The 25,567-nt window shown below is 36.7% G+C and overlaps 3 protein-coding genes across 3 annotated transcripts; 1 reads left to right on the top strand and 2 right to left on the bottom strand.

Annotated features, from left to right (window-relative positions):
* Positions 1-12,490: 12,490 nt before the first annotated feature.
* Positions 12,491-14,375, bottom strand: LOC138907000 (uncharacterized). Its single transcript, XM_070196823.1, has 2 exons — positions 13,853-14,375; positions 12,491-12,825 (listed from the first exon to the last, which is right to left on the bottom strand). The coding sequence occupies exons 1-2, from the start codon at positions 14,373-14,375 to the stop codon at positions 12,491-12,493; spliced, it is 858 nt and encodes a 285-aa protein (XP_070052924.1).
* An 18-nt stretch (positions 14,376-14,393) lies between these two features.
* Positions 14,394-15,872, bottom strand: LOC138906999 (uncharacterized). Its single transcript, XM_070196821.1, has one exon. The coding sequence runs from the start codon at positions 15,870-15,872 to the stop codon at positions 14,394-14,396; it is 1,479 nt and encodes a 492-aa protein (XP_070052922.1).
* An 8,414-nt stretch (positions 15,873-24,286) lies between these two features.
* Positions 24,287-25,024, top strand: LOC104116935 (auxin-responsive protein SAUR50-like). The gene has a single exon (XM_009627899.4). It carries the CDS (start codon positions 24,395-24,397, stop codon positions 24,710-24,712), a length of 318 nt encoding a protein of 105 aa, XP_009626194.1. The 5' UTR covers positions 24,287-24,394; the 3' UTR covers positions 24,713-25,024.
* Positions 25,025-25,567: the final 543 nt, after the last annotated feature.

Here is a 25,567-nt window from a genome sequence, read left to right as displayed (position 1 = left end):
CATGTTGGATCTTTTACTATAACATTTTCTTTGGAATCACTACTGCCCAGCCAATTCACGTGGACAGAGGCAACGAACCAGTAGATCATCTTTACCTGGAACGAATTAAAGGAAGCAGGAGAAAAGGAAGATTATTACCCTAAAAAAGAGTTGAATATATAATTAAGGAAGTTCACACACCCTGAAAAAATCCTTCCTCGGTCCCCAACTTCTCTTAACCAGTGCTTTTGATCACCGTGCGGAAATCTTTTGAAAATACAATTTCAGTATTTTCCCTCGAATTAGTATATCAGACAGGATTCCTTTGTCCGGCACAAGGTATAGGTCTATTAACTTTAAATCTTCGCATCAAATATGTAAAGAAGAACTACCTATACCTAAAGCATTTGCAGTAATTCTTGGATTCTTGAAAATTATTTAATACTCCTGTCACACCTCCTTTTTTCGGGGAATGGTGCCAAAGTAAAGAAAGAGAGTTTTTCCAATTAAAGTGATATTAATCGAAATGGGATTATTTATTCAATTTTCAGAGTCGCCACTTGGGATAATTATATGGTGTCCCAAGTCACCGGTTTACATTAAATACCAAATCGAGGAAATTTGATTCTGTTTTAAAGTCCGCGAAAACCAGAAGACCTTGTAAAGAATTCTGTTAACCAGGGAGAAGGTGTTAGGCATTCCCTGGTTCCGTAGTTTTAGCACGGTCGCTTTTAATCATACATGGCTTAGTTTGTTTATTTAATTACGTACTTTTAGAACCTACGTGCATTTTACCTCTTACCGCTTTTAATTACTTGATTATTTATAATTATTGAATTATCTTGAAACGAATCACGTGTACGTGTATTCGTTTTGTTTGGTGTGTCATGAATCATGTCACGCGTACGTGTACACAATTAATAACACTTTATTATTTTTAAGATTATTTTGTCAAAGTTGCGAGAACGCTTACTTTGCCTTTAATTTGGAAAATCGTAACTATTTCACGCGAACGTGTACATAATTACCATAATTGATTGGTTAACACGCGCCTAAAGCATACTAGCGTATTCAGAGTATTCCATTTATTTTTTATATTTTATTACTATTATTATTTCTTTTACCTATTGGAACGAGTCTTGAATTAGTTCATCGCTCATCTCGTTCCTTATAATTTATTTTTATCTAGTTACACAAATGCACCCTTAACTTTCTACTTATGGGTTATAACTATGTCAAATAAACATATTGATGGTCGAAATAATATTTTAATCACATCTAAAGTTGTCTACTATTTGTAGGATTAATTTGAAACAATTATGTATGAAGATAATGAGCCATTGTATAACCTAGTAATTTAATATATACAAACGAGCATAGAAATAATATACATATGATATATAACATGGAAAAAAAAATCTTGTATGAAGGGCATTTAAAAAAATTAATCTAAAACTGCAAATCCAACACATCGATTTTTGAGAACCAACCAAACAATAATAAATTTATAAACTGACTTTCAAGCATCATGGGACAAATTTAAAACTTAACCGGAAGAAGTACATATCCTTAAAAAAATTATTTAACACTCTGGACACCAACTATTAGAATAGAAGGGACTAACTATTTTCAAGACAAAAACTAAACTTTGAATTCTTAACCAAACACTTCATATGCTTTAAACCTAATGTAAACACAAATCGACGTGATACCAACTATTGTTATCTCATTTGAAAGACTAAAGAATCAATTTGTTGCAACTTGAAATTTCAATATATCCATTCAACTATAATGAAATTGAAGCCCAGTAGCGATGAAAAGGATTTCTTCCGTTAAAGACTCAGACTAACAAAATATTTTTAAAGCTTTAACTTTGAGGAAACTGAAATACTATTCTTGTTCGCTTTTCTAATCGATGATATCTCTTAAAATTACGATTTTTATGTGATATATAATATAACTATTATTTACACCTAAAACAACTTAAACAAAAATACCTTCTGATTATTTTGTCAAATAGTCATTAAAATTATGCGATGACTAGCGACGACACATTAATTTTCGAATAGAAATTAACTCAATACAAATTTTTCCTTAACTTAGATGATCACATGCTTCATATCAACAATGAATCTAAGTACAATTATAACTTAAACATGAAATCAAATAAATAAGTAATGAAGCATTCAATTGCTAAAACTTTTTAAATTACACTAAGAAAACATGGATCTCATGTTATTAAATGGCTTTACTAAGAAGATTCGAGTATTACCTTTTTGTGAAAAATTCAGTCAGTAATCGACTTAATCTACTAATTATAAAACTTCTAGAACCCACGAACTCGAAACCACGAACGAAATCCCAAACTCCATCTTCAGATTCAATAACTTAGCCAAACTTTTTCTTTTTATTCTTCGAAGAACAGTTTTTTTTTTTATGTTGCCGGATTTGTTTTTCTCCAGATTTCTTTCCTCACCTCTCTTTCTTTCTTACTTGCACAATTCTTTCTGTTTTCGTTTTTTTTTCTTTTTCTTTTTTTTCCCTAATGATAAAAGCCCATCTATTATATATTGTCTTGTGTCAATTCAAACGAGACCTATAGATAGAGGGAATCATGGAGTGTGTACCGAGTGAACGTGAGGGGTTGAGGGTGAAAGACGTGAGTGTGTGGGAAGTGTAAGGAAGTTAGTTAGATCAGATAGGAAGAAATATCCCTCTCTCTTTTTTGTGAAATGAAGAAAAAGAGAAATTAAAAATAAATAGCTAAAAATATTAGGCAACTAATTTTAGACTTATATATTATAGATATAAGAAAATTAAATATTTACACTATAGTTTATATTTCAGATGTGTGTGAATTTTGATTTCTGTTAATTAGAATTTTAATAAGTAAACTATATATATATTTATATTGTTTATTTATTGTTTATTAGAAATATAATTTATACTCTAAGACTGTGACTACTTTTGTAGTTTTTTTTTTTTTTTTAATAAAACCTATTAAGTGTTTGATAAAGATTTAAAATATTAAAATTAGACCTAAAAGAAATATCTACACTAAAGTAGTATAGAATTTGGGGTGTGGTCAAAAATTAAGTATTTATAGCATGCCCCTCTTTGCTTGGAAACATGAAGAGTTTTCAGGCAAAGAAAATGAACAAGGTGACTAATTTTTGACCTCGCTATTATTTAAAAGGACAAGAAGATAAAAGAAAAAGGTGCGACCGAGCCTTGGTTTTAGGCAGCCTACATATCCCGGGTTGTAAGGGAATCAGGTCACATGTAGTTCAAGTGGAAGAAGAGCGATGGAGTATGCTTAGATGGAAAGTCAATTGAGGTTCCGTCGAGGTTCCGATTCGCGGTTCCTACTATTACATCAAAATGAAAAGAAAATTACATACGCTTGAAATCTAAGAGTTACAAAATTCCTATCTAAATGTCATCTGGAGCCTGTCTTGATTCTTGACTTGCTTCTCCCATTGATTTTAGACTGAAGTTTGATGCTCTCGATGCAACAGACTATGAAATATCCTCGCAAGCTTGTTTCTTGATCAGATGATGAGAAAATGGATCTTGAGACACTATGTCTTTGCATGCATTATGTCGAAGTTGGTTGCGGCTGGTGTTGGGATCAAAGGTTCCACTTTCTTTTGGCAAGAGCTGGAATCTTATTTTTGCACATCCAATCCGTGCTTTGCAGAAAAACCTACAAGCCATCACAAACAAACAAAAGAGACAAAAGTTTTCTGCTCCAGTTTGCACAAAGAAATTTTTGTGAGTTATTGAAAATACATTAAACTATCTTTGCTATTGCAAAATAAAGAATTGTAAAAGACTTTTTTTGTTTTGTTCTTTTGATAATAGGGGATGTCGTACCCTATGTTAATAAGATGGATGGCAACCAAGGGATGTAGTATGCTGGCAATAAGATGAGGCTCGCGGCACTTTCAGATGCTACTAGGGAATGTCGTACCCTATGTTGGCACTAAAATGTAACCAGGGGATGTAGTACCTGTGTTTGGAAATAAGATGAAGTTCATGTCTCTCTGAGATGCTACTAGGGAATGTCGTACCCTATGTCGGCACTAAAATGCAACCAGGAGATGTAGTACCCTGTGTTTGGCAGTGAGATGAGGCTCGTGGCTCTCTGAAATGCTACTAGGGAATGTCGTACCCTATGTTGGTACTAAATTCAACCAGAGGATGTAGTACCATGTGTTTGGCAGTAAGATGAGGCTCGTGGCTCTCTGAGATGCTACTAGGGGATGTCGTACCCTATGTTGGCAATAAGATGAGGCTCGCGGCTCTCTCAGATGCTACTAGGGAATATCGTACCCTATGTTGGCACTAAAATACAACCAGGGGATATAGTACCCTATGTTTGGCAGTAAGATGAGGCTCGTGGCTCTCTAAGATGCTACTAGGGAATGTCATACCCTATGTTAGCAATGAAAAATGTAACCAGGGGATGTAGTACCCTGTGTTTGGCAATAAGATGAGGCTCGTGGCTCTCTGAGATGCTACTAGGGAATGTCGTACCCTATGTTAGCAAAAAGTAATGCAACCAGGGGATGTAGTACCCTGTGTTGAAGATAGGGTATTGGTTCCTTAAAATTAAACTAAAAATAACATGATTATATGTATATTGAAAGAAAAACAAGGATTTTGAGAACTTTACTTGGTGGGGTTCGTCCCTTCACGAATTGTTTCCTAAAACTGTTCAGTTCCTGTTTTGAACAAAGAAAGATTCGTTAGTTTTAAAATGGTGGTCAGTTTGTGGCCTTGATTTCTTGGGTGACTTGACTTTGTGTCCATTACACTTGTTAGAAAAACTAACTCCGTCGATGGTCGTACAAATTGCCGGGAGATTCTATCCTTACTTTCTGGAGATCTTGTTTCTCAACATAGAAACCTGACTATTTGGCGTCTATCACCATTTTTGTTTGTGGTGCAAACAACCTTGCTCCCAAAAAACTTTTAACTGAGTAACTTTTGTTGACCCTTGGAACATTGTTCAGTCCTTCCAGCCTTTTGCTCGTCAAGGAAAATCACAGATGGCTTTATGCCTATGCCCATACGGTTTATGCCCAGCAATCTTTGCTTTATATAACGGGGAAACTGTACCTAATTTTGTGGCCTTTTCTTTGCTTTGCTTTGACAAAATTAGACTGAAAGGGACCCAAGAAAGTAATGCGAAAGAAAACAAGAAAGTGAACTAACAGGTATTACAACTTAATCAAGAAGTGTCCCTTTCAGGGGAAAAATAAAAAATAAGAAAGGACTTATCTGGAGGAATATGCTCACTTCAATGAACATGACATGCACTTTGGACTGGATGCCCGATCCATTTGAACCGTCTAATTCTCAAAATCTGTTGTAAACTTCACTTTGAAACTGAGTTCTTTGCCTTAACCATACTTGTGCCAAGATATATGAAGACCTAAATCGATCAATGATGCCCTTTTGTGAGTTTTCACCAATTGACCTCTCTCATTTGTCTTTCTCTCAACTCACAATTGCCTTATAATGCCCGTGAGGGTTTTCACCAATAATACTCTCTCATTTATTTTTCTCTCTTTACAATGAGTGAGGCATCACCCGTAGTCTACTGACTTAGCATTCTCGAAAGTTGATCAGAAGGTCTTAGCCGGGAAAGGTAAAAAGAACTATTCAACTGAATTACAACTTTTGGAACCATTTTGATGGAACAACCATCGAAAATAAAATAAAACTATGCCCCAGTTTATTTGAATACTGGGGACATGTTAATTTTTATTTTGGTGTGACCGAACCCCAGAGTGAGGCTGCCTACGTATCCTTTCGGAATCAGGTCAGACGTAGTTCAATTAACATGAACTTGTTTTGATGATTTTTTTTATTTTTTTTTATTGAGTTTTCTTTTCTTTTTTCCCCTTTTTTTTAAGTACATTGGTTCCAAAAGAGGGGAAAACAAAGAAATATAAACAAGGCTTCAAAGGGATAACTAGGATTGACCAGTGTTTGGGTAGCGAGAATGATAGCCTTTCGTCATCCCAACCTGAAAATGTTAAATATAAGAATGCCCCAACAGAGCCATGTCATACATAGTATCTCTTGACCGCATCTGCGTTGACGGATATATCAGTCACCTTTCCTTATATCTGCCAAGTGTAGAGCTCCTTTTGACAATACTTTCTTGACGAGGTAAGGACCTTGCCAATTTGGGGCGAACTTTCCTTTTTCTTCTTCTTGGTGCGGAAAGATACGTTTCAAAACAAGTTTTCCTACCTCGAATTGTCTTGGGCGCACTTTCTTATTATAAGCGCGTGCCATTCTTTGTTGGTATAACTGACCAAAACAAACTGCCGCCAAACGCTTTTCATCAATCAAATTCAACTGTTCCAATCGGGACTTCACCCATTCAGTGTCCTCAATCCCTGCTTCAACAATGATTCGGAGAGAGGGAATCTCAATTTCAGCAGGTATGACCGCTTCAGTTCCATAAACCAATAAGTAGGGCGTTGTGCCAACTGATGTACGGACATTTGTCCGGTATCCCAAAAGAGCAAAAGGCAGTTTCTCGTGCCATTGTCTAGACCCTTGGATCATCTTCCTAAGAATCTTCTTGATGTTCTTATTCGCAGCTTCAACAGCTCCATTAGCTTTGGGACGGTAAGGAGTAGAATTGCGATGCTCAATTTTAAATTATTCACATACCTCCTTCATCAGATGACTATTCAAATTAGCAGCATTATCTGTAATAATGGTTTTTGGAATATCGAAACGACAGATGATGTTGGAGTGAACAAAGTCTACTACTGCTTTCTTGGTAACTGCTTTCAATGTAATAGCTTCCACCCATTTGGTGAAGTAATCAATTGCAACCAAGATGAATCTGTGCCCATTTGAAGCTTTTGGCTCGATTGGGCCAATGACGTCCATTCCCCAAGCAACAAAAGGCCATGGAGCCGATATAGGATACAACTCTGAAGGTGGCGAGTGAATCAAATCACTGTGAATCTGACACTGGTAGAACTTACGAACAAAACGAAAGCAATCTCGTTCCATAGTAAGCAAATAATATCATGCCCGAAGGATTTTCTTTGCTAGAATATATTCATTCATGTGCGGACCACAAACTCCCGAATGCACCTCATTCATAATCAGTTCAGCTTCTTTGGCATCCACACATCTCAACAAACTCAAATCCAGAGTTCTTTTGTATAGGATTTCCCCACTCAAAAAGAAACCATTAGAGAGTCGCCTAATAGTTCTCTTTTGATCCCTATTAGCATGTTCCGGATATTCTCTTGTTTTCAAAAACTGTTTAATATCACGATACCATGGTTCACCATCTGGTTCTGCTTCAATTGTATTACAATAACCATGTTGATACCGAATTTGAATTTCTAATGGGTCAATGTGAGTATTACCCGGATATGGAAGTATTGAGGCTAGGGTGGCCAAGGCATCAGCTAATTCATTGTGAAACCTGGGAATGTACCTGAATTCGATGGACTTGAATCTTTTGCTAAGATCCTCCACACATTGTCTATATGGAATGAGCTTGATGTCTCGAGTCTCCCAATCACCTTGAGCCTGCCGAATAAGCAAATCTGAATATCCCATCACCAACAGTTCATGCACAATTAGATTTATTGCCATGTTCAGACCCATGATACAAGCTTCATATTCTGCTATGATGTTTGTACAGAAAAAATGAAGTCGCGCCGTAGTAGGGTAATGTAGCCCAGTAGATGATACCAGAATTGTCCCAATCCCTACGCCTTTGATGTTGACAGCCCTATCAAAGTATAGTTTCCAAATTTGACTGTCATCTTGGACTACTTCTTCAACTAAATTAACCTCTTCATCTAGGAAATATGTGTTCAAAGATTCATACTCATCATCAACTGGGTTTTCTACCAGATGATCAGCCAAAGCTTGTGCCTTCATGGCAGTGCGAGTGACATAAACAATATCAAACTCTGTGAGCAAGATTTGCCACTTTGCCAATTTGCCTGTTGGCATCAGCTTCTGAAAGATGTACTTCAGGGGATCCATTCAGGATATAAGGTAAGTTGTATAGGCCAAAAGATAATACCTAAGCTTCTGGGTGACCCAGGTTAAGGCGCAACATGTCCTTTCCAAAAGAGTGTATTTGGCCTCATAAGTGGTGAACTTTTTGCTCAAATAATATATTGCTTGTTCCCTTTTGCCTGTGGCATCATGTTGACCCAGAACACAACCAAAGGAACTATCCATTACTGACAGATATAAAAACAGAGGCCTATCAGGTTCCGGCGGGACCAAAACAGGGGGATTTGACAAATATTCCTTGATCTTATCAAAAGCTTCTTGGCACTCATCTGTCTACTTGATAGCGGCGTTCTTTTTCAACAACTTAAAAATAGGCTCACATGTGGTTGTAAGCTGCGAGATGAACTTGCTAATTTAATTCAACCTCCCGAGTAAACTCATGACTTCTGTTTTGTTCTTCGGGGGAGGTAACTCTCGAATGGTCTTTATCTTGGAGGGATCTAACTCAATGCCTCTTCGACTAACAATAAAACCTAAAAGCTTCCCAGAAGGAACTCGAAATGCACATTTGGCTGGATTGAGTTTGAGATTGTACCTTCGTAGCCTTTCAAAGAACTTTTTCAAGTCTTGCACATGGTAAGTTTGTGTTCTCGACTTAATGATCACATCATCAACGTACATTTCAATCTCTTTATGCATCATGTCATGGAATATGGTAGTAATGGCTCTCATGTAAGTTGCCCCTGCATTCTTCAAACCGAATGGCATGACCCTATAACAATAAATTCCCCATGGAGTTGTGAAGGCGGTCTTTTCTGCATCTTCTTTATCCATCAGAATTTGGTGATATCCGGCATAACAATCCACAAAAGATTGGAATTCATGTTTAGCACAATTATCAACAAGGATATGAATGTTGGGTAAGGAAAAGTTGTCCTTTGGACTTGCTTTGTTTAAATCCCTATAGTCAACACAAACTCTGATTTTCCCATCCTTCTTTGGCACTGGCATAACATTTGCTAACCATGTAGTGTATCGGACGACCCTGATCACATTTGTACTTAGTTGCTTCATGATTTCTTCTTTAATCTTATCACTCATGTCTGTCTTAAACTTCCTTTGTTTTAGCTGGATTGGTGGGAAATTAGGATGTGTGGGAAGCTTATGGACCACTAGATCGGCACTCAAACCCGGCATGTCATCATACGACCAAGAAAATACATCTCTGTACTCGAACAAAACTTGAATTATGGAATCTCTCGTCTTTTGTTCAGTATGAATGCTTATTTTTGTTTCTCTGGTTTCTTCAGGACTTCCCAGGTTAATTGCCTCAGTTTCATTTAAGTTAGGCTTAGGTTTATTCTCAAATTGATCCAATTCTCTTTTTATTTCTCTAAAAGCCTCATCTTCGCCATACTCAACTTCTTGATTCATTATTTCGAGATTAGACAGCTTTTTAAGATCTGGGCATGAATTCCATGTGTATATCATGTTTTTAAAGCCAGCATTATCGAAACTAAAAATGATAAGAAATTAACAAAAATTAGGGAAATAAAAAGATAGAATTTTACTACGAAAATGGAACTTCATTTCATTGAATTTGAAAGGATAGAAGGGTTAACATCACAGCAAAGCAATTAAACTAAAATATCTGGACTACAACCCTTAAAATAATCCAAATACAGAAAAATAACAAAACAGGCTACCAAGACTCCTTCCTGATGGGAAGAGGAGTTGCTTCCCAGTTGCTGAGCAAGGTATCTGGACCAATCAGTTGAACACTTGTACGGCTAGGGCCCTCCCCAACTTGAACCATATTGATCTCATAGAACATCTCCTTGAGACCCTGGCAAACTCCTTCAATGTCATCCTGAGTAGAAGGATTTTGGACTTCTTCAAATTGTGGCTTGACAAAAGATTAGGCAATGTGAGGGATTGGTTTGGACAGATTCCAACCATTGTTTTTGCGGGCCTTGGCTCTGTCTATGTCAGCTGATGTTGGTTTAAATCCCAAGCCAAAGGTATTTTTCTTTGAAAATGGAGCAATGGGGTTCATAATTCCTTGCAGAGAGGATCCCAATCCTTTTCCTGGTTCATAGCCGTTCCTCAACATCAGCGAAGCTACCATCATAGATGTGGCTGAAAGACGGGGATGCAGAATTGGTTTTCCTTCTTCCACTTGGTCCACCTCTATCACCTCAAATGCTTGATATATGATGGATTCACATCCTTCCTTGGCCTCGATATATGGAATGGACGGGTCTTTATAGACGGATGAGTCGTCCTCCCTATGAACAATAATTTCTTGCCCGTCACACTCGAATTTGACCATTTGATGTAGGGTGGATGGTACAGCTCTGGCCATATGGATCCACGGCCCTCCCAAAAGAAAATTATAGGAAGTTTCCATATCTAACACTTGAAAGACAATGTTAAAATCAACCGGGCCGATTGTCATGGTGAGTTCGATTTCCCCAATAGTGTCTCTTTTTGAACCATCAAAAGCTCTGATGCTGACATTACTGGTTCGAATTCTGTTAGTGTCGATGTTCAGCTGTTGTAGAGTAGAAAGAGGACACACATCTACACTTGAGCCTCCGTCAATCATGACTCCTTTTACGTAGTGCCCTTCACACTTGACCATAAGATGCAAAGCTCTATTGTGGCCAGCCCCTTCCTCAGGCAAATCATCATCGCTGAAAGTAATTCTATTTACTTCAAAGAATCTTTCAGCCATTTTTTCTAGCTGATTCACCGTTGTCTTTTCTGAGACATATGCCTCATTCAGAGTTTTGATCAACATATGATGATGCTCTTCTGAATGCAAAAGCAGAGATAACAAAGATATCTGAGCAGGAGTTTTCCTTAGTTGGTCAATGATTGAGTAGTCTTGCATTTTCATCTTCTTCAGGAATTCCTCCGCTTCATTTTTTGCAACGGGTTCTTTCACTGGCAAGTGACTTTCCCTGGCTTGCTTAGCTTTTCTCAATTCCTCTAGTGAATAACACCTTCCAGAGCGGGTCAAGCCCCTCATTTCACTTGTTTCTTCAACTATCTCTTTTCCTTTGTATGTCATGACAGTCTTGTTACAATTCCAGGGAATAGCTTTTGTGTTTGTCACTAGGAGTTGGGCAACAGGTCGGATCATGACTGGCTCTGTTATATTCCTCAAACCATTATTCGGAATGATCTTTTGAATGCCCCCGGGGTTGTAAAGTTTTGTCCCACCCAATTGAACCTCAACCTTTTTTGTGCTTCCTGGAACATAGAGAATCGTTTTTTCAGAACCTGCCAAGTTCAAACTAGAACTCGCACCTTTCACAATCAACAGTGCCAATTGCGGCGGGCTCACTATCACTTTTGGTTCTGGCCCTATGGTTCTTACAACCATCTCTGTCTTGCCAGACTTCTTATAATCCTGATCATCACAAATCATCCCAATAAAATGTGTATTATCATGAGTTGGGAGCGGATTGTTTGTGATATTAGGAGTATCGTCATTGTTTGTTACCACAATTGCCTTTGCTTCAATCAAATTTTCAATGGCTTTCTTTAATGTCCAACAATTTTCGGTAATATGCCCTTGGGTGTTAGAGTGATACTCACATCTTGCATTTGAGTCAAAACCTTTTGAATTTGGATTCACATAAAGTGACATAATAGGTTCAATCAACTTCAGCTGCATCAACTTTCGAAATAGGCTTGTATACGATTCTCCAATTGGGGTGAACTCTTTCTTTGGCTCCTGTTCTCACACATATTCTTGTCGAGGACGAGGATTATATGGTGCCTGAAAATTCGGCCGGAGTTGACGGGAGCCTTGTGGAATCGGTGCCCACCATTGTTGGTGATTGGGAGGCATAGCGTAAGCCTGAGCATTAAACACTGTGTATTGTTGCAGGGGAACTGAGTATCGGGGACCTTGAGGCGGATAATAATGTTGAGGAGAATTGGATTGTCCTTGTTGGAATTGCACGTAAGAAGGAACTATTCCTCTTTGAACTCCCCCGAACCCAGATGCCATCATGGATCTTTCCTCCTTCTTTTTTCGATTTTCGAAACTGCCTGACCCACTATGAATTGCTTGTGTGGTCGCCTTAAGGGTTGCCTGACTTACAAATTTGCCTGACTTCATGCCATTCTCAACTATTTCACCAATCTTAATTGCCTAAGCGAAAGGTTTACCAATGGCGGCCAATATGTAATGGAGGTAATCAGGATCCTGAGCTTGGAGAAAATAGTCAATCATTTCTGCCTCTTTCATTGGTGGTTTGACCCTAGCAGCCTGCTCTCTCCACTTGATTGCATATTCTCTGAAGCTTTCTGTTGGTTTCTTCTTTATGTTGACGAGAGAGGAGCGGTCTAGCACTATATCAATATTATACTGAAACTGTTGGACAAAATCTTGAGCCATGTCATTCAGAATGTGCCAGTGAGAGATGTCTTGATCTATGAACCACTCTGAAGCAATTCCTGTCAAACTTTCCCCAAACTAAGCCATGAGCAACTCTTCTTTGCCTCCCGCTCCCCTTAATTGGTTACAATACCTCTTCAAATGGGCAACGGGATCACCATTCCTATCATACTTGTTAAACTTGGGGGTCTTGAAGCCGGGTGGCAAATGAACATGGGGAAACATGCATAGATCGTTAAACGAAACACTCTTGTGGCCCCCCAAACCCTGTATGTTTCTCACGGTTTGTTCCAAGCTCTTCATTTTTCTGGTCATTTCCTCTTGTTCCATATTCTTTTCGGGCTTTTCGATCTCAATTGGGAACACGTTATGAGGAGTATGCTTGTATGAATCTGGAACCTTGAAAGTTAGTTCTGGATAGTAATGTTGGGCATCATGAGCATCCAGTTGTGGATCATTATTGGACTTTTGAGCAAGAGCCGGTTGAGGGACAGTGAAAGTATGGACAATGGGTATAGTAGGTAGGTCATTTCTGAGGGGTGCGATTGGAGGACGTGGAATGGAGGTACTAGGGATAGTGGGAAGGTTAATGCTCGGACTGAATCCAGGTTGGTACAATGGGTTACTTGTTATGGAGATAGGCACTTGAGTGGCAACTGACACATTATGAAGATTATCCGAAGGCCCTATGCGTAGTGAGGGCGGTGCTTGTCCATTCACCCAGGCTTGGTACATCTCTGCCAATTGTTGCTTCAACATTCTTACTTCTTCAACCAGTCCTGACTCATTCTCACTGTTGTTTGCCATTCTTCTTTTTCCTTTTGATCTCGTGTTGTAAGGGTGAGTCGCCAGTTTAAACCACAAACCAACCACCTCTGCTTTACTTTATCTTTTAAAATGACAAATAACAAACGTGTTAGAGTTAGGCATTTTGCAGATATTAATCACACATTATATGTCATGCACCTAATGCCATTTTCATTTCTAAAATAATCTTGGAAGGCTTTATGCTTCATCCCGGCTTATTAATTTATTGGTTTATTTTCATCTTGAATTTAACGCTTTTTTTTTCATTTTTTTTTAGATTAATTATGGTTATGATCGCATCCGATGAGGATTACCTACGTATCATGACGCCGCATGAATCAGACCATTACGTAGTTCAGGGGAAAACAATAATAGTTTTTTTTTTTAACAAAACGAAATAATACAATAACAGAAAGGACATTACATTGAAAATGACTTACTAGACTCTGACAAGACTAAAAGACAGCGATTTTAAAGATTCAACAATGACTCAAACTAAAACATAACTACTACATGAAAAGTTCTAACAACTACGACTATATTTCAACTCCACAATCTTCTTGCTTTCAAACACTGAAACATCTGCTCATGGTGGGGCTTGCCCTGGTTGACCCTCTAATGTACGGTATATACTTTCTAACTCTGCTGCAAGATGACGGGCAAAAGTAGGTGCATGCTCCAAAAACTTCTCATAATCCATCCCTTGGCAGTTCACATAACTTTGAGCGGTATAAACAGCCAAATTATGGACTTGCTCTTTGAAGTACTGGAAATTCTGATCTCGATCTTGTAACTGCTGCTGGCGAGCGATGGCTATCTCCCTTATGTGGCCCTCACGATCTAAGGCTGATTCCAACTGAGCCCGAAGTCTAGCCTGCTCGAGTCTCGCCTGAGCCATCTCCCTATCAAAATCTGCATGCTGGTATTCTCTATTGTACCTTCTCATTTCTTCCAACTGTGCATGGAGCTGAGCTTCTGAACGTACCCAATGGGCCTTCTCTTTCTCGAATTGAGCCCTCTCTTCTTCAAATTTTGTTACTTGGCAATCCTTACTTGATTCGGCCTTCTCATTTAGCTGTACGATCTTTTCCTTGGCTTTGTCCAACGCCTTTTCAGTCTTTGCCAAGAGGGAATCATAATCGTGCACCTTTTCCATCAGATTGGCAATGGTTTTCTAGTCTTTCCAACTTCTCACTGGCACTTCAGAGGCTTTCTTCATCTGTTGAAGTTGAGCATGAAGGGCTTCATTTTTGCGGATCAGACTCTTCTTTTCCCCTTCGGCTTCTTGTTCTTGCAAGTCTTTCTCAAAATTGAGGTTTCTTAGCCTTTCTTCTAAGGCATGAATAGTTGTTTTGTATCCCTTTTCCCGTTCACCCCAGGCCAACCGTTCTTGGATTTTATCATCAAAGGCTTGAACATGTGGCCTTTTTGTGGGACTTTTGGGCTCTGGCACATCATCCACGCGAGACCTCTTCCCAAACCATATAGCATAACCCGGATCTACCTCACCTCTCGCAGGATCTGGCACCTGAGTATCATCTTTCAAGTAGCGACAACCATTCCAAATTTGCTGGATTAAAGCTTCGGGGAGTGGGGCTTCGGGGTGTAGCTCAATCACTTGCACACTCAAATCTTCATCCTTAGGTACTACTTGGTACCTTCCTAGCTGTCTTAGAACTCTGTGTGGCGCATACGGCTGGACACTTCTCAAACCCAACAACAGTAAATAACTTTTTAGGGCCGACATGTGTATCACCTCTCTTACCGGGAGCCATCCCAAAGTCCACTCAATTTGACTTGCATTTAAATATCTTATGTGGGATATCCAGGCTTCCACCCCTTTTGGAGAGTTGTAATCTTTTACTCTTTCTTCGTAACTCTCAATGAAATTGTCCTTGCTCGGACCATAGCTCATGAACTTGGGGTGATGTCGGAGATGTTCAATCAACCACATTTGTAACAAAATATTGCACCCTTCGAAGAATTTTGCCCCGGACTTGCACAAAGTCAACGCCCAATAAATGTCTGATAGAATGATCGGGGCAAGAGTGTGATGTTCTTTGGTAGTGAGGACATGTACAACCCTGGCTATGCAGGTATCAATTGCCCGCTCCTCGTTTGGGAAAACCATAATTCCCAGAAACGCCACTATGAAGGCGAAGCGACGATGAATCTGCCATGTGTCTTTGTTCTGCTTGTTGTTAAGGCCATTTTCATGCATTTCAAACCCATTTGGCTGCCCGAACCTAGAGTACAAGAAGTAGAAAGAACAACACCCTTCAACTTCGTTGGTCTTTCTAATTTGCTTACTGATGTTCAGAAGATCGAAGAATCGGTGCATAGAAAGAGCCCTTGGGAATATGAGCTCCTGGTTTCTCAAATCCCTGCCAAACCCGGAATATCGAGCTATCTCTTCTAAAGTGGGAGTTAGCTCAAAATCGGAGAAGCGAAAGACATTGTGAACGGGGTCCCAAAAAGTCACTAGTGCCTCAATCAAATCGTCCCGTGGTTTAATTTTCATAATATCTATAAGGGCTCTCAGGTGCTTGGTGACCCATTTCTGACCATCTTCTCCTAAATCATACCACCACATCTGAAGCTGAAGTGGAGCCTCGTCTACAACTTTGAATTGTGTGTTCTGGACGGTGCTCATTTTGTACCTGTGGGTGGTTAAGGTTAGGGTTGACACTAGTCTCAAGAGACATAACCAATGCACTCCTTTTGCAAAACAATCTTTTGTAAATAACTTAATTTTAAGAAAAATCAACGAGAAGGGGGGCTATTTTTGCAATTGTGACCGAAGAAAGGGTGGTTATTTTTGCAACTATGGCCCCTTCTTACTTTCAAGGATAGCTTTAGGGCCGGGGGAAGGGCATTATGGTAAAAGTGATTCTCAATTGACAGACACGTCCGTTCTTGCGAGAACAGCCCTTCAACAATTTTGAAGATGTTCTAAGGCTATTCCGACATGAACGATTTGGGATTAACCGAAGTTGGGTCTGCTTATTTATTTTTTGATTTAAAAAACACTAGACACATTTCTTTCTTTTTTTTAGTTATTTTATAAAAATGGGGCCGAACCCTATGAAGGTTGCCTACGTATCTCACATCTGGTGAGAATCAGACCCGCATAGTTCGTAAATATTTCAGGAATAGGATGACACTTTTTTTGAAAAATTCAGGCTTATATTTTTTGGGGTAAATATTAAGATTTTCGAAAACCGGGTAAATTTTCTCCCTCATATTTTCTTCTTTCTGGTTTTCCCTCAATATTTTTATATTTTTATTTTTATTTTAGAAACCGGTCAATATGCACAAACCAAATCAAATATAATGCACAAGTAGCAAATAAGATGCATCAGTATGGTCATGTAATTCTCAGGTACACCTATCCTAGATGGACCCAACCTCTGTGTTGAGTCTCCAAAGTCAAATGCACGTGATGCAAACAAACGTACCTACTAGGGATCCGGCATGAGGCTATGTTATTCTAGATTTAAATCATGGGGAGTGATTTAGACTTAGCTTACCCAAGCGGACAGCACGAGCCGAGGTGGGGGCAACGTATCGGGAGCACGAAAGACTACCCGGCCTAGTTACTGACCCAGCCTCGTTCTAATTGGTATGACTTCTAACAGAAAAGTGGGTCACGCGCACGTGTGCAACATAAATTCAGAAGACTCAGAAGGGAGGCGTAAGAAGACAATTTAATACAGTTCAAATAATATCAAAGCGGTAAATAAGTGGTAATTAGCACATTAGGCCCAAAAATACAGTAATAACATCAAATCAATAAAGCCAAGTATAGATCACATTACAAGCTCGAATTCTGAACCTTGAAAAAAAAGTTCTGGGTTCTTATCCCCAGCAGAGTAGCCAGAGCTGTCACACCTCCTTTTTCCCGAGAAATAGGGGAATGGTGCCAAAGGAAAGAAAGGGAGTTTTTCCAATTAAAGTGACATTAATCGAAATGGGATTATTTATTCAATTTTCAGAGTCGCCACTTGGGATAATTATATGGTGTCCCAAGTCACCGGTTTATATTAAATCCCAAATAGAGGAAATTTGATTCTGTTTTAAAGTCCGTAAAAACCAGAAGACCGAGTAAGGAATTCTGTTAACCAGGGAGAAGGTGTTAGGCATTCCCTAGTTCCGTGGTTTTAGCACGGTCGCTTTTAATCATACATGGCTTAGTTTGTTTGTTTAATTACGTACTTTTAGAACCTACGTGCATTTTACCTCTTACCGCTTTTAATTACTTGATTATTTATAATTATTGAATTATCTTGAAACGAATCACGCGTATGTGTATTTATTTTGTTTGGTGTGTCATGAATCATGTCACGCGTACGTGTACACAATTAATAACACTTTATTATTTTTAAGATTGTTTTGTCAAAGTTGTGCGAACGCTTACTTTGCCTTTAATTTGGAAAATCGTAACTATGTCATGCGAACGTGTACATAATTACCATAATTGATTGGTTAACACGCGCCTAAAGCATACTAGCATATTCAGAGTATTCCACTTATTTTTTATATTTTATTACTATTATTATTTCTTTTACCTATTGGAACGAGTCTTGAATTAGTTCATCGCTCATCTCGTTCCTTATAATTTATTTTTATCTAGTTACACAAATGCACCCTTAACTTTATACTTATGGGTTATAACCATGTCAAATAAATATATTGATGGTCGAAATAATATTTTTAATCACATCTAAAGTTGTCTACTATTTGTAGGATTAATTTGAAATAATTATGTATGAAGATAATGAGCCATTGTATAACCTAGTAATTTAATATATACAAACGAGCATAGAAATAATATACATATGATATATAACACGGAAAAAAAAAAGCTTGTATGAAGGGCATTTAAAAAAATTAATCTAAAACTACAAATCCAACACATCGATTTTTGAGAACCAACCAAACAATAATGAATTTATAAATTGACTTTCAAGCATCATGGGAAAAATTTAAAACTTAACCGGAAGAAGTACATATCCTTAAAAAATTTGTTTAACACTCTGGACATCAACTATTAGAATAGAAGGGACTAACTATTTTCAAGACAAAAACTAAACTTTGAATTCTTAACCAAACACTTCATATGCTTTAAAGCTAATGTAAACACAAATCGACGTGATACCAACTATTGTTATCTCATTTGAAAGACTAAAGAATCAATTTGTTGCAACTTGAAATTTCAATATACCCATTCAACTATAATGAAATTGAAGCCCAGTAGCGATGAAAAGGATTTCTTCTGTTAAAGACTCAGATTAACAAAATATTTTTAAAGCTTTAACTTTGAGAAAACTGAAATACTATTCTTGTTCGCTTTTCTAATCGATGATATCTCTTAAAATTAAGATTTCTATGTGATATATAATATAACTATTATTTACACCTAAAACAACTTAAACAAAAAATACCTTCTGATTATTTTGTCTAATAGTCATTAAAATTATGCGATGGCTAGCGACGACACAATAATTTCCGAATAGAAATTAACTCAATACAAGTTTTTCCTTAACTTAGATGATCACATGCTTCATATCAACAATGAATCTAAGTACAATTATAACTTAAACATAAAATCAAATGAATAAGTAATGAAGCATTCAATTGCTAAAACTTTTCAAATTACACTAAGAAAACATGGATCTCCTGTTATTATATGGCTTTACTAAGAAGATTCGAGTGTTACCTTTTTGCGAAAAATCCAGTCAGTAATCGACTTAATCTACTAATTATAAAACTTCTAGAACCCACGAACTCGAAACCACGAACGAAATCCCGAACTCTATCTTCAGATTCAATAACTTAGCCAAACTTTTTCTTTTTATTCTTCGAAGAACAGTTTTTTTTTTTTTATGTTGCCGGATTTTTTTTTCTCCAGATTGCTTTCGTCACCTCTCTTTCTTTCTTACTTGCACAATTCTTTCTGTTTTCTTTTTCTTTTTTTTCCCTAATGATAAAAGCCCATCTATTATATATTGTCTTGTGTCAATTCAAACGAGACCTATAGATAGAGGGAATCATGGAGTGTGTGCCGAGTGAACGTGAGGGGTTGAGGGTGAGAGACGTGAGTGTGTGGGAAGTGTAAGGAAGTTAGTTAGATCAGATAGGAAGAAATCTCCTCCTTTTTTTTTATGTGTGAAATGAAGAAAAAGAGAAATTAAAAATAAATAGCTAAAAATATTAGCCAACTAATTTTAGACTTATATATTATAGATATAAGAAAATTAAATATTTACACTATAGTTTATATTTCAGATGTGTGTGAATTTTGATTTCTGTTAATTAAAATTTTAATAAGTAAACTATATATATATTTATATTGTTTATTTATTATTTATTAGAAATATAATTTATACTCTAAGACTGTGACTACTTTTGTAGTTTTTTTTTTTTTTCAATAAAACCTATTAAGAGTATGATAAAGTTTTAAAATATTAAGATTAGACCTAAAAGAAATATTTACACTAAAGTAAAATAGAATTTGGGGTGTGGTCAAAAATTAAGTGTTCACAACTCCTACATAAAAGAGAGCTAAATTCGAAATGGTACATTTGGCTATCCAGTTACAGCCATTTTGAGATTTGAGTTCAACAACCCTCAATTATTCCTTGGCCTCTTGTTTTATTATTTAACTACAAAGATGAAAATATCAAGAAGCATATGGTCCTGGAGGTGGGGTATTGTGTTTTTAGCAATTAAAGGAACCATCTAATATTTGTGACAATTAGAGCATATGAATTAATGAAGGAGTGAAGTTAAGATGGCAGTTTCAAGTAGTTGGCCTTATAGGATTGTCTTTAGTTGTACAAAAGTGTGAGTAAGACATATTTGGAATGCAAGAGTAACATGGCCTCCATGTGCTATATGATTTCTTTACGTTTAACCAAAAAATTTATTTGGGATCAGACTTTTTAGGAATGGAGAAACTCCTTGTAGGACTCTGCGTCATACAATTGGGGCTACTTATTTTTCTATATTCATCCTTAGTCTTAAGAACATGGCCCTTGATATAAAGTTGTGGAGAAAAAATATTAGGGTGGAAGGTTGACAAAGAGTCGTGAGTCTCTCCTGGGCTTGCCTGTATTACTAGTTTGATTGTTGTATTTTCTTATTCCTGTTTCGTGTTCGTACATGCAGGGGTGGATTTATAGGCAAAATATAGGGCACGTGAACCCATGGTCTATTCGCAAAATTAGATATTTTATGTACATATGTTCTAAAATTAGTATAATATTAACTGTTGATACCCATACTCCAAAAATGTTGAAGGTGCACTTGGTTGAAGATTGAGTTATTTATCAAGAGTAACAAGGATCAATTCCTACGCAATATATTTTTCCTCTTTTTTTAGTAGTGCACCCATATATTAGAAATCCTAGATCCGCCTCCCAATACATATTATATTATTTGCTTTCAATACCATGCTATCTTGTTGTTGTAATTTTTTGTTGCTTTAGTAGTTTAGTTTCACGGTTCCTTTCCTTATGTCTAGTATTTAGACAAATAGAAAATCTTCAATCATTTGACAAGGACAAGCTTTTTCACGAAGAAAGCTTTGCGCCCAACTGCAAATGCTATCAGTGGTTCTTCAAGGTAGGCTCGTGCCCGGGTTCACTCGTGAAAGGAAGGTTCTAGCAGTAAAGTAAAGAAAATCCTCCCTTCTTGCTTCCTTAGGGTACGCCCCTATCGCCTTTTATTCAGAAAATGAATTATCTGCACTGGCTTCAGTTAGTCGTGAAGTACGCTGATACCCCGATTATCTATAAATCGTCACAATAAAGTGTGGACACTAACGAATGAATCAATCCAAAGAAAGGCACACTTTTTTGGATTCTTATGTTTAATCGAAGAGCATACAATTGCCAACTGTAAACAATCCCGATTGACCTGACCAGCTTGAAACTTGATTTGATTATCTAAGGAAGCTTTTTATGAGATTTATGGACACTATCTAATAGTAAGAAGTCTAAAAAAATAAATCCTTTTTATATACATTCGAACCACTGTTGGTCCTCTGGCGTAGAGGGAATTGCACGTATAGAGATTCAAAAAAATAATCGATCTGATCCAGATCATAATCTTTATGGGATTCCCAAAATTATTAATAGAAAGTCGACCGCGCGGAATTAGAATGACCACTTGATCAAATCTGGAGAGAAGTGGGGTAAATGGTCGATACTACTGGAAAGCTGAGAGTCTACCGGAAACAGCCCATTTACCTTTGTAAGGTAGGGATAAGATTTGCTTACACACTATCCTCCCCAAATCTTGTGTGATTGCAGTGAGTTTGTTGTTGTTGTACACCATTTATTAGTACTCATGTATCACTCTTGATCAGTCTCGTTTTCAGTACAACGCATTTTCAGAATTTCAGCTACCCCTATATATATACGATCCTATTTTTCTTGCATGTGCATTCCTCTCTTTTTGCTCCGAAATTGCACGTACATTCAGTATAAGAGAAAATAAGCAAAAAGTAAAATGAAAACAGAAAAAGTTATTCTTCAATTGCCTTATTTGATAATAAAGTTACTCTTTCTACTTGGTGAAGATTAATCATTTGCAAGTCCCACTTTAGGATTCAAACATTAGATTATTGGGAATCCTACAAGATCGATCAATTTTTTCTTTTTTAATTAATAGATAGTCAGAATTTCATCTGAGTCTGGATCCTACCGTTAAAGGTCCACTAGAGATCATAAACTGTTAAAGAAACAATAAGTTCCTTTTTTGTCCCTTACAATAGATTGGAATATAAATTAAAGTACTCCTACTTAGTAATGTCTTCAAGATATTTACATAGTTTTTTATAAAAATAATGTTCACCAATCGTTTAAAATCCCAAATTATCTTCTCTATTCTTGACTCTGTCGTACTTTTGTAAGGAAAAGAACTCCAAAAGGGTATCTGAGTAAAGCAAAAGAAGACATAAATGTTGGACGAAGCTGTAACAAATCATTTAAGGATTGATAGCTATGTGGATAACTTTCTGAGCCTCAGAACATGCTAAGAGATACTACTCTCTTTAGCCTTCTTTTTTTCTTTTCTTGCCATAATGGAGCCAAGGCTTTTGTTTGGGAGATTTAAATCTGTGGTGCTCATTTTGGAGTTTGGATGTGGCTCATTTTCTGATTACTACTTTTCTGCATATAAAGGACCACTTTGAAGAAGGAATTCCCAATCTAAAATTTGTTCTAATTAATAGTAACTATATCCTTATACATAATGGTGTAGCCACATAGAATGAAGAGTGCCCAGTTGAACACCCTTCATCAAAAAAAATATACTGTGTATATAACAAATTGTACCATATACGTAAATCAAAAATTACTTTTTATGTATGTATATTAAATCTTAAATACCTTTAGCGAAATTTCTGGTTTCCCCAACAGCGTATATAGGCTGTATTCAAACTCGTGACATTACAACAACGTAGAATTGTAACCTTTTAGTTGCCGGGTTGTCTCTTGGAAGTTGGAACAAGAGCATTATATGTTTAAGATAATTCCCCTAATTAAGAGACCATGGGGCTACTGAAAGACTAATTGAGTCGGACTAGTCACACAACAATGCAGTATAATTAAATTTCGAACAATAGATTAATTTCAAGAAATCATAATTTTGTTGTCAAAAACCTGAAAAGTCACTATCTAAATTGTATAGCAATATCATATTTTGAATCTTTTGTACTCCTCTATTAAATAACCATGTAAAGAAAGGAAAAATGAGTTAGAGAAAGTGAAACAAATATAAAAGTTCACATGATTCCAAGCTAACCATGGTTTTACACATAAATCCATAAGATCAATCAGTTAACTTGGTAGTTGGTAGTTGGTTAAAATTTATAGGTTTACACGAAAAATCTTGGCTAACTAAGGACAGAAAGATTCTTGAGAAATTAAAAAGGACACTATAGGACGGAAATCTCAAAAGAGTATCTCTTGGGAAATGTAAAACTGTAAATAACAATGAAGCAGTGGAATTAGTATATCAGCATGGTCGAATCAAGTAGCTTTTATTTATTTTTATATTTATATTTAAAAAGTTATTAAATTTAATTATATATTCAATTACTAAGAGGAGAGTTGGATATAAGTAAGTTTTAAACCGTAAACTTTATATTCTAAATCCACGTTCCACATGTATAACTAACGGCTATGGTAACTTACGGGTCAAATCTGCAATAATAGTCTTTAATTTGTAGTTTTGTACTTTCCAAGAGAAGTGCACATGCCGTTTTGTTTAATATCTTATTGAATCAGTTAACTTTTCTTCTATCTGAATAGAATCAAACAAAACCAGAAAACAAACATTCACAAAAAAACAAACATTTTCTAAAAAGAAAGGTTCGTATTTCGTACTTCTCAGTACACTTACTGTTCGTCCGTGATTTCTCTGCAGTACTACCCTTTTAGTCTTTTTTAAAGATACCATAAACTGTGTGCGTATATTCAAATGTAACCTTCCGCGAACATTGAAAGCCATGATTCTAGCCTCCATATAAATTGTTAATCTAATGAATCCTAAACACAACAAAAATCAAATAAAATTTTCAAATACCTAGATAAAATAAGTAGAAATGAAAGTAGCATTAAATCTACTACTACCTTTTAGGGAAAAACTTCAGAATTATACATAAAAGAAATTTAAAATAATTTAAAATTACTCGAACTTAGTGTTTATACCAATATACTAATAGTTATATGGCATCTTCACATATACTCTCAAATCATAATTAAGTAGTATAAATTCTTATCATATTTTTAATCAGATATAATTTGGTATAAATATTGAATGTGAAAAAATTTTATCCATAGACAAGGGTCCTCTTTGCCATTTGGAGAAGCAACATAGAACCGTAAAACCCTATGGGCTGCGGCCCCCACCTTGTCCTTTTTCCTCACACCCAACATGACACTCCCCGCCCCCGCCCCAAAACACTCCCCCCCCCCCCCCCCCCCACAAACTAACCCCTTACCCCAAAAGAAAAAAAATAGTTGGGTCTTCCTCCATAAATAGCTTTACATTCCTCCATTCCAAGGCACCACCTTCTCTCAAAGCAAAAAGAAATATCGATCTTTCTTATTCTTCCTAAAGCTCTCAATTTTCTTTAGATATATAATCAATAAAACACTACAAAAAATGGCCATCAGAAAATCAAACAAGCTATCACAAGCTGTACTTTTGAAGCAAATTTTGAAAAGGTGTTCGAGTTTGGGCAAGAAGCACGGCTATAACGACGAAGACTGCCTTCCCATTGACGTACCCAAAGGACATTTTGCAGTTTACGTAGGAGAAAATCGAACTCGATACATCGTACCAATTTCTTTCTTGTCTCACCCTGAATTTCAGTGCCTCCTCCGTTTCGCCGAGGAAGAATTTGGCTTCGATCACGACATGGGCATCACTATTCCCTGCGAAGAATTGGTTTTCCAGTCACTGACTAATATGCTGAGATAGTAAATAAAGTATTTGAAAAGAAGAAAAAAGAGTGAATAGTAGGTGTAAGGTTTTGTAGTGAAGAAGGATGGGCTCAAGATGAAGCAATTTTTAGTATTTTTGCTTCTCTTTTTTTCTAACATCTTTCTTCACTTTTTTCTTGTCTTGTGACCTTCCTCTAACGTACCCTGACCTAGGAACCACATGATATTTGTAGTGTTTTTTACGGGTCAGAATCAAATTTGTATAATGTTTCCTTGCAGTGGTGTTTTTAAGCACCCTGTGAGAGAAGTGAATGTCAGCTCTCAATCTATACATATGCCATTTTCGATACTTTAAGTGTCTCTCAACATATTTGCCATTTTTACTGCATCTTCATTTGTTTAGGAAAAATCCAATTGAGCATATTGAAATTGGTAATATTCCGTTAGAATTGCAATAATATGATATAATTTCGCAGTAGATCGATGCAGAGCTTACTCCATTATTTTGTGGACTATAGCATGATTAACACGTAAGTTTGATTTTTGTTGACCAAGAAATGTATTATTATGCCAATATAAAATGAAGAGAAATTTCTAGCATGGTTTCACAAAACAGCTAACAACCGCCGCTATGTGCTATAGAAGGATAACGAGCTGGGGTTCTTCCAAGTCGAACAAATTAAACCAGCAGAAATGATACTGAGTAGTCACTCTAAAGGACTATTATGTAAGAATTAGTAGATGCGTTCTAAATTTTAATTTTAAAGTTTAAATTTTTAGGATAAAAATATACTGAATTGTCCTTAATTTAAGATTTTTGATTTAAAATTACAGGACAAAATAAATACTGACTAAATAACATCCATGAGAATAGTTATTTGTGTACTTGCCC

Source organism: Nicotiana tomentosiformis, chromosome 1, assembly GCF_000390325.3.
Source record: "Nicotiana tomentosiformis chromosome 1, ASM39032v3, whole genome shotgun sequence".
Lineage (NCBI taxonomy): Eukaryota > Viridiplantae > Streptophyta > Magnoliopsida > Solanales > Solanaceae > Nicotiana > Nicotiana tomentosiformis.
Note: the sequence above shows the minus strand (reverse complement) of the source record. Positions and strands in the feature narration are given on the sequence as shown.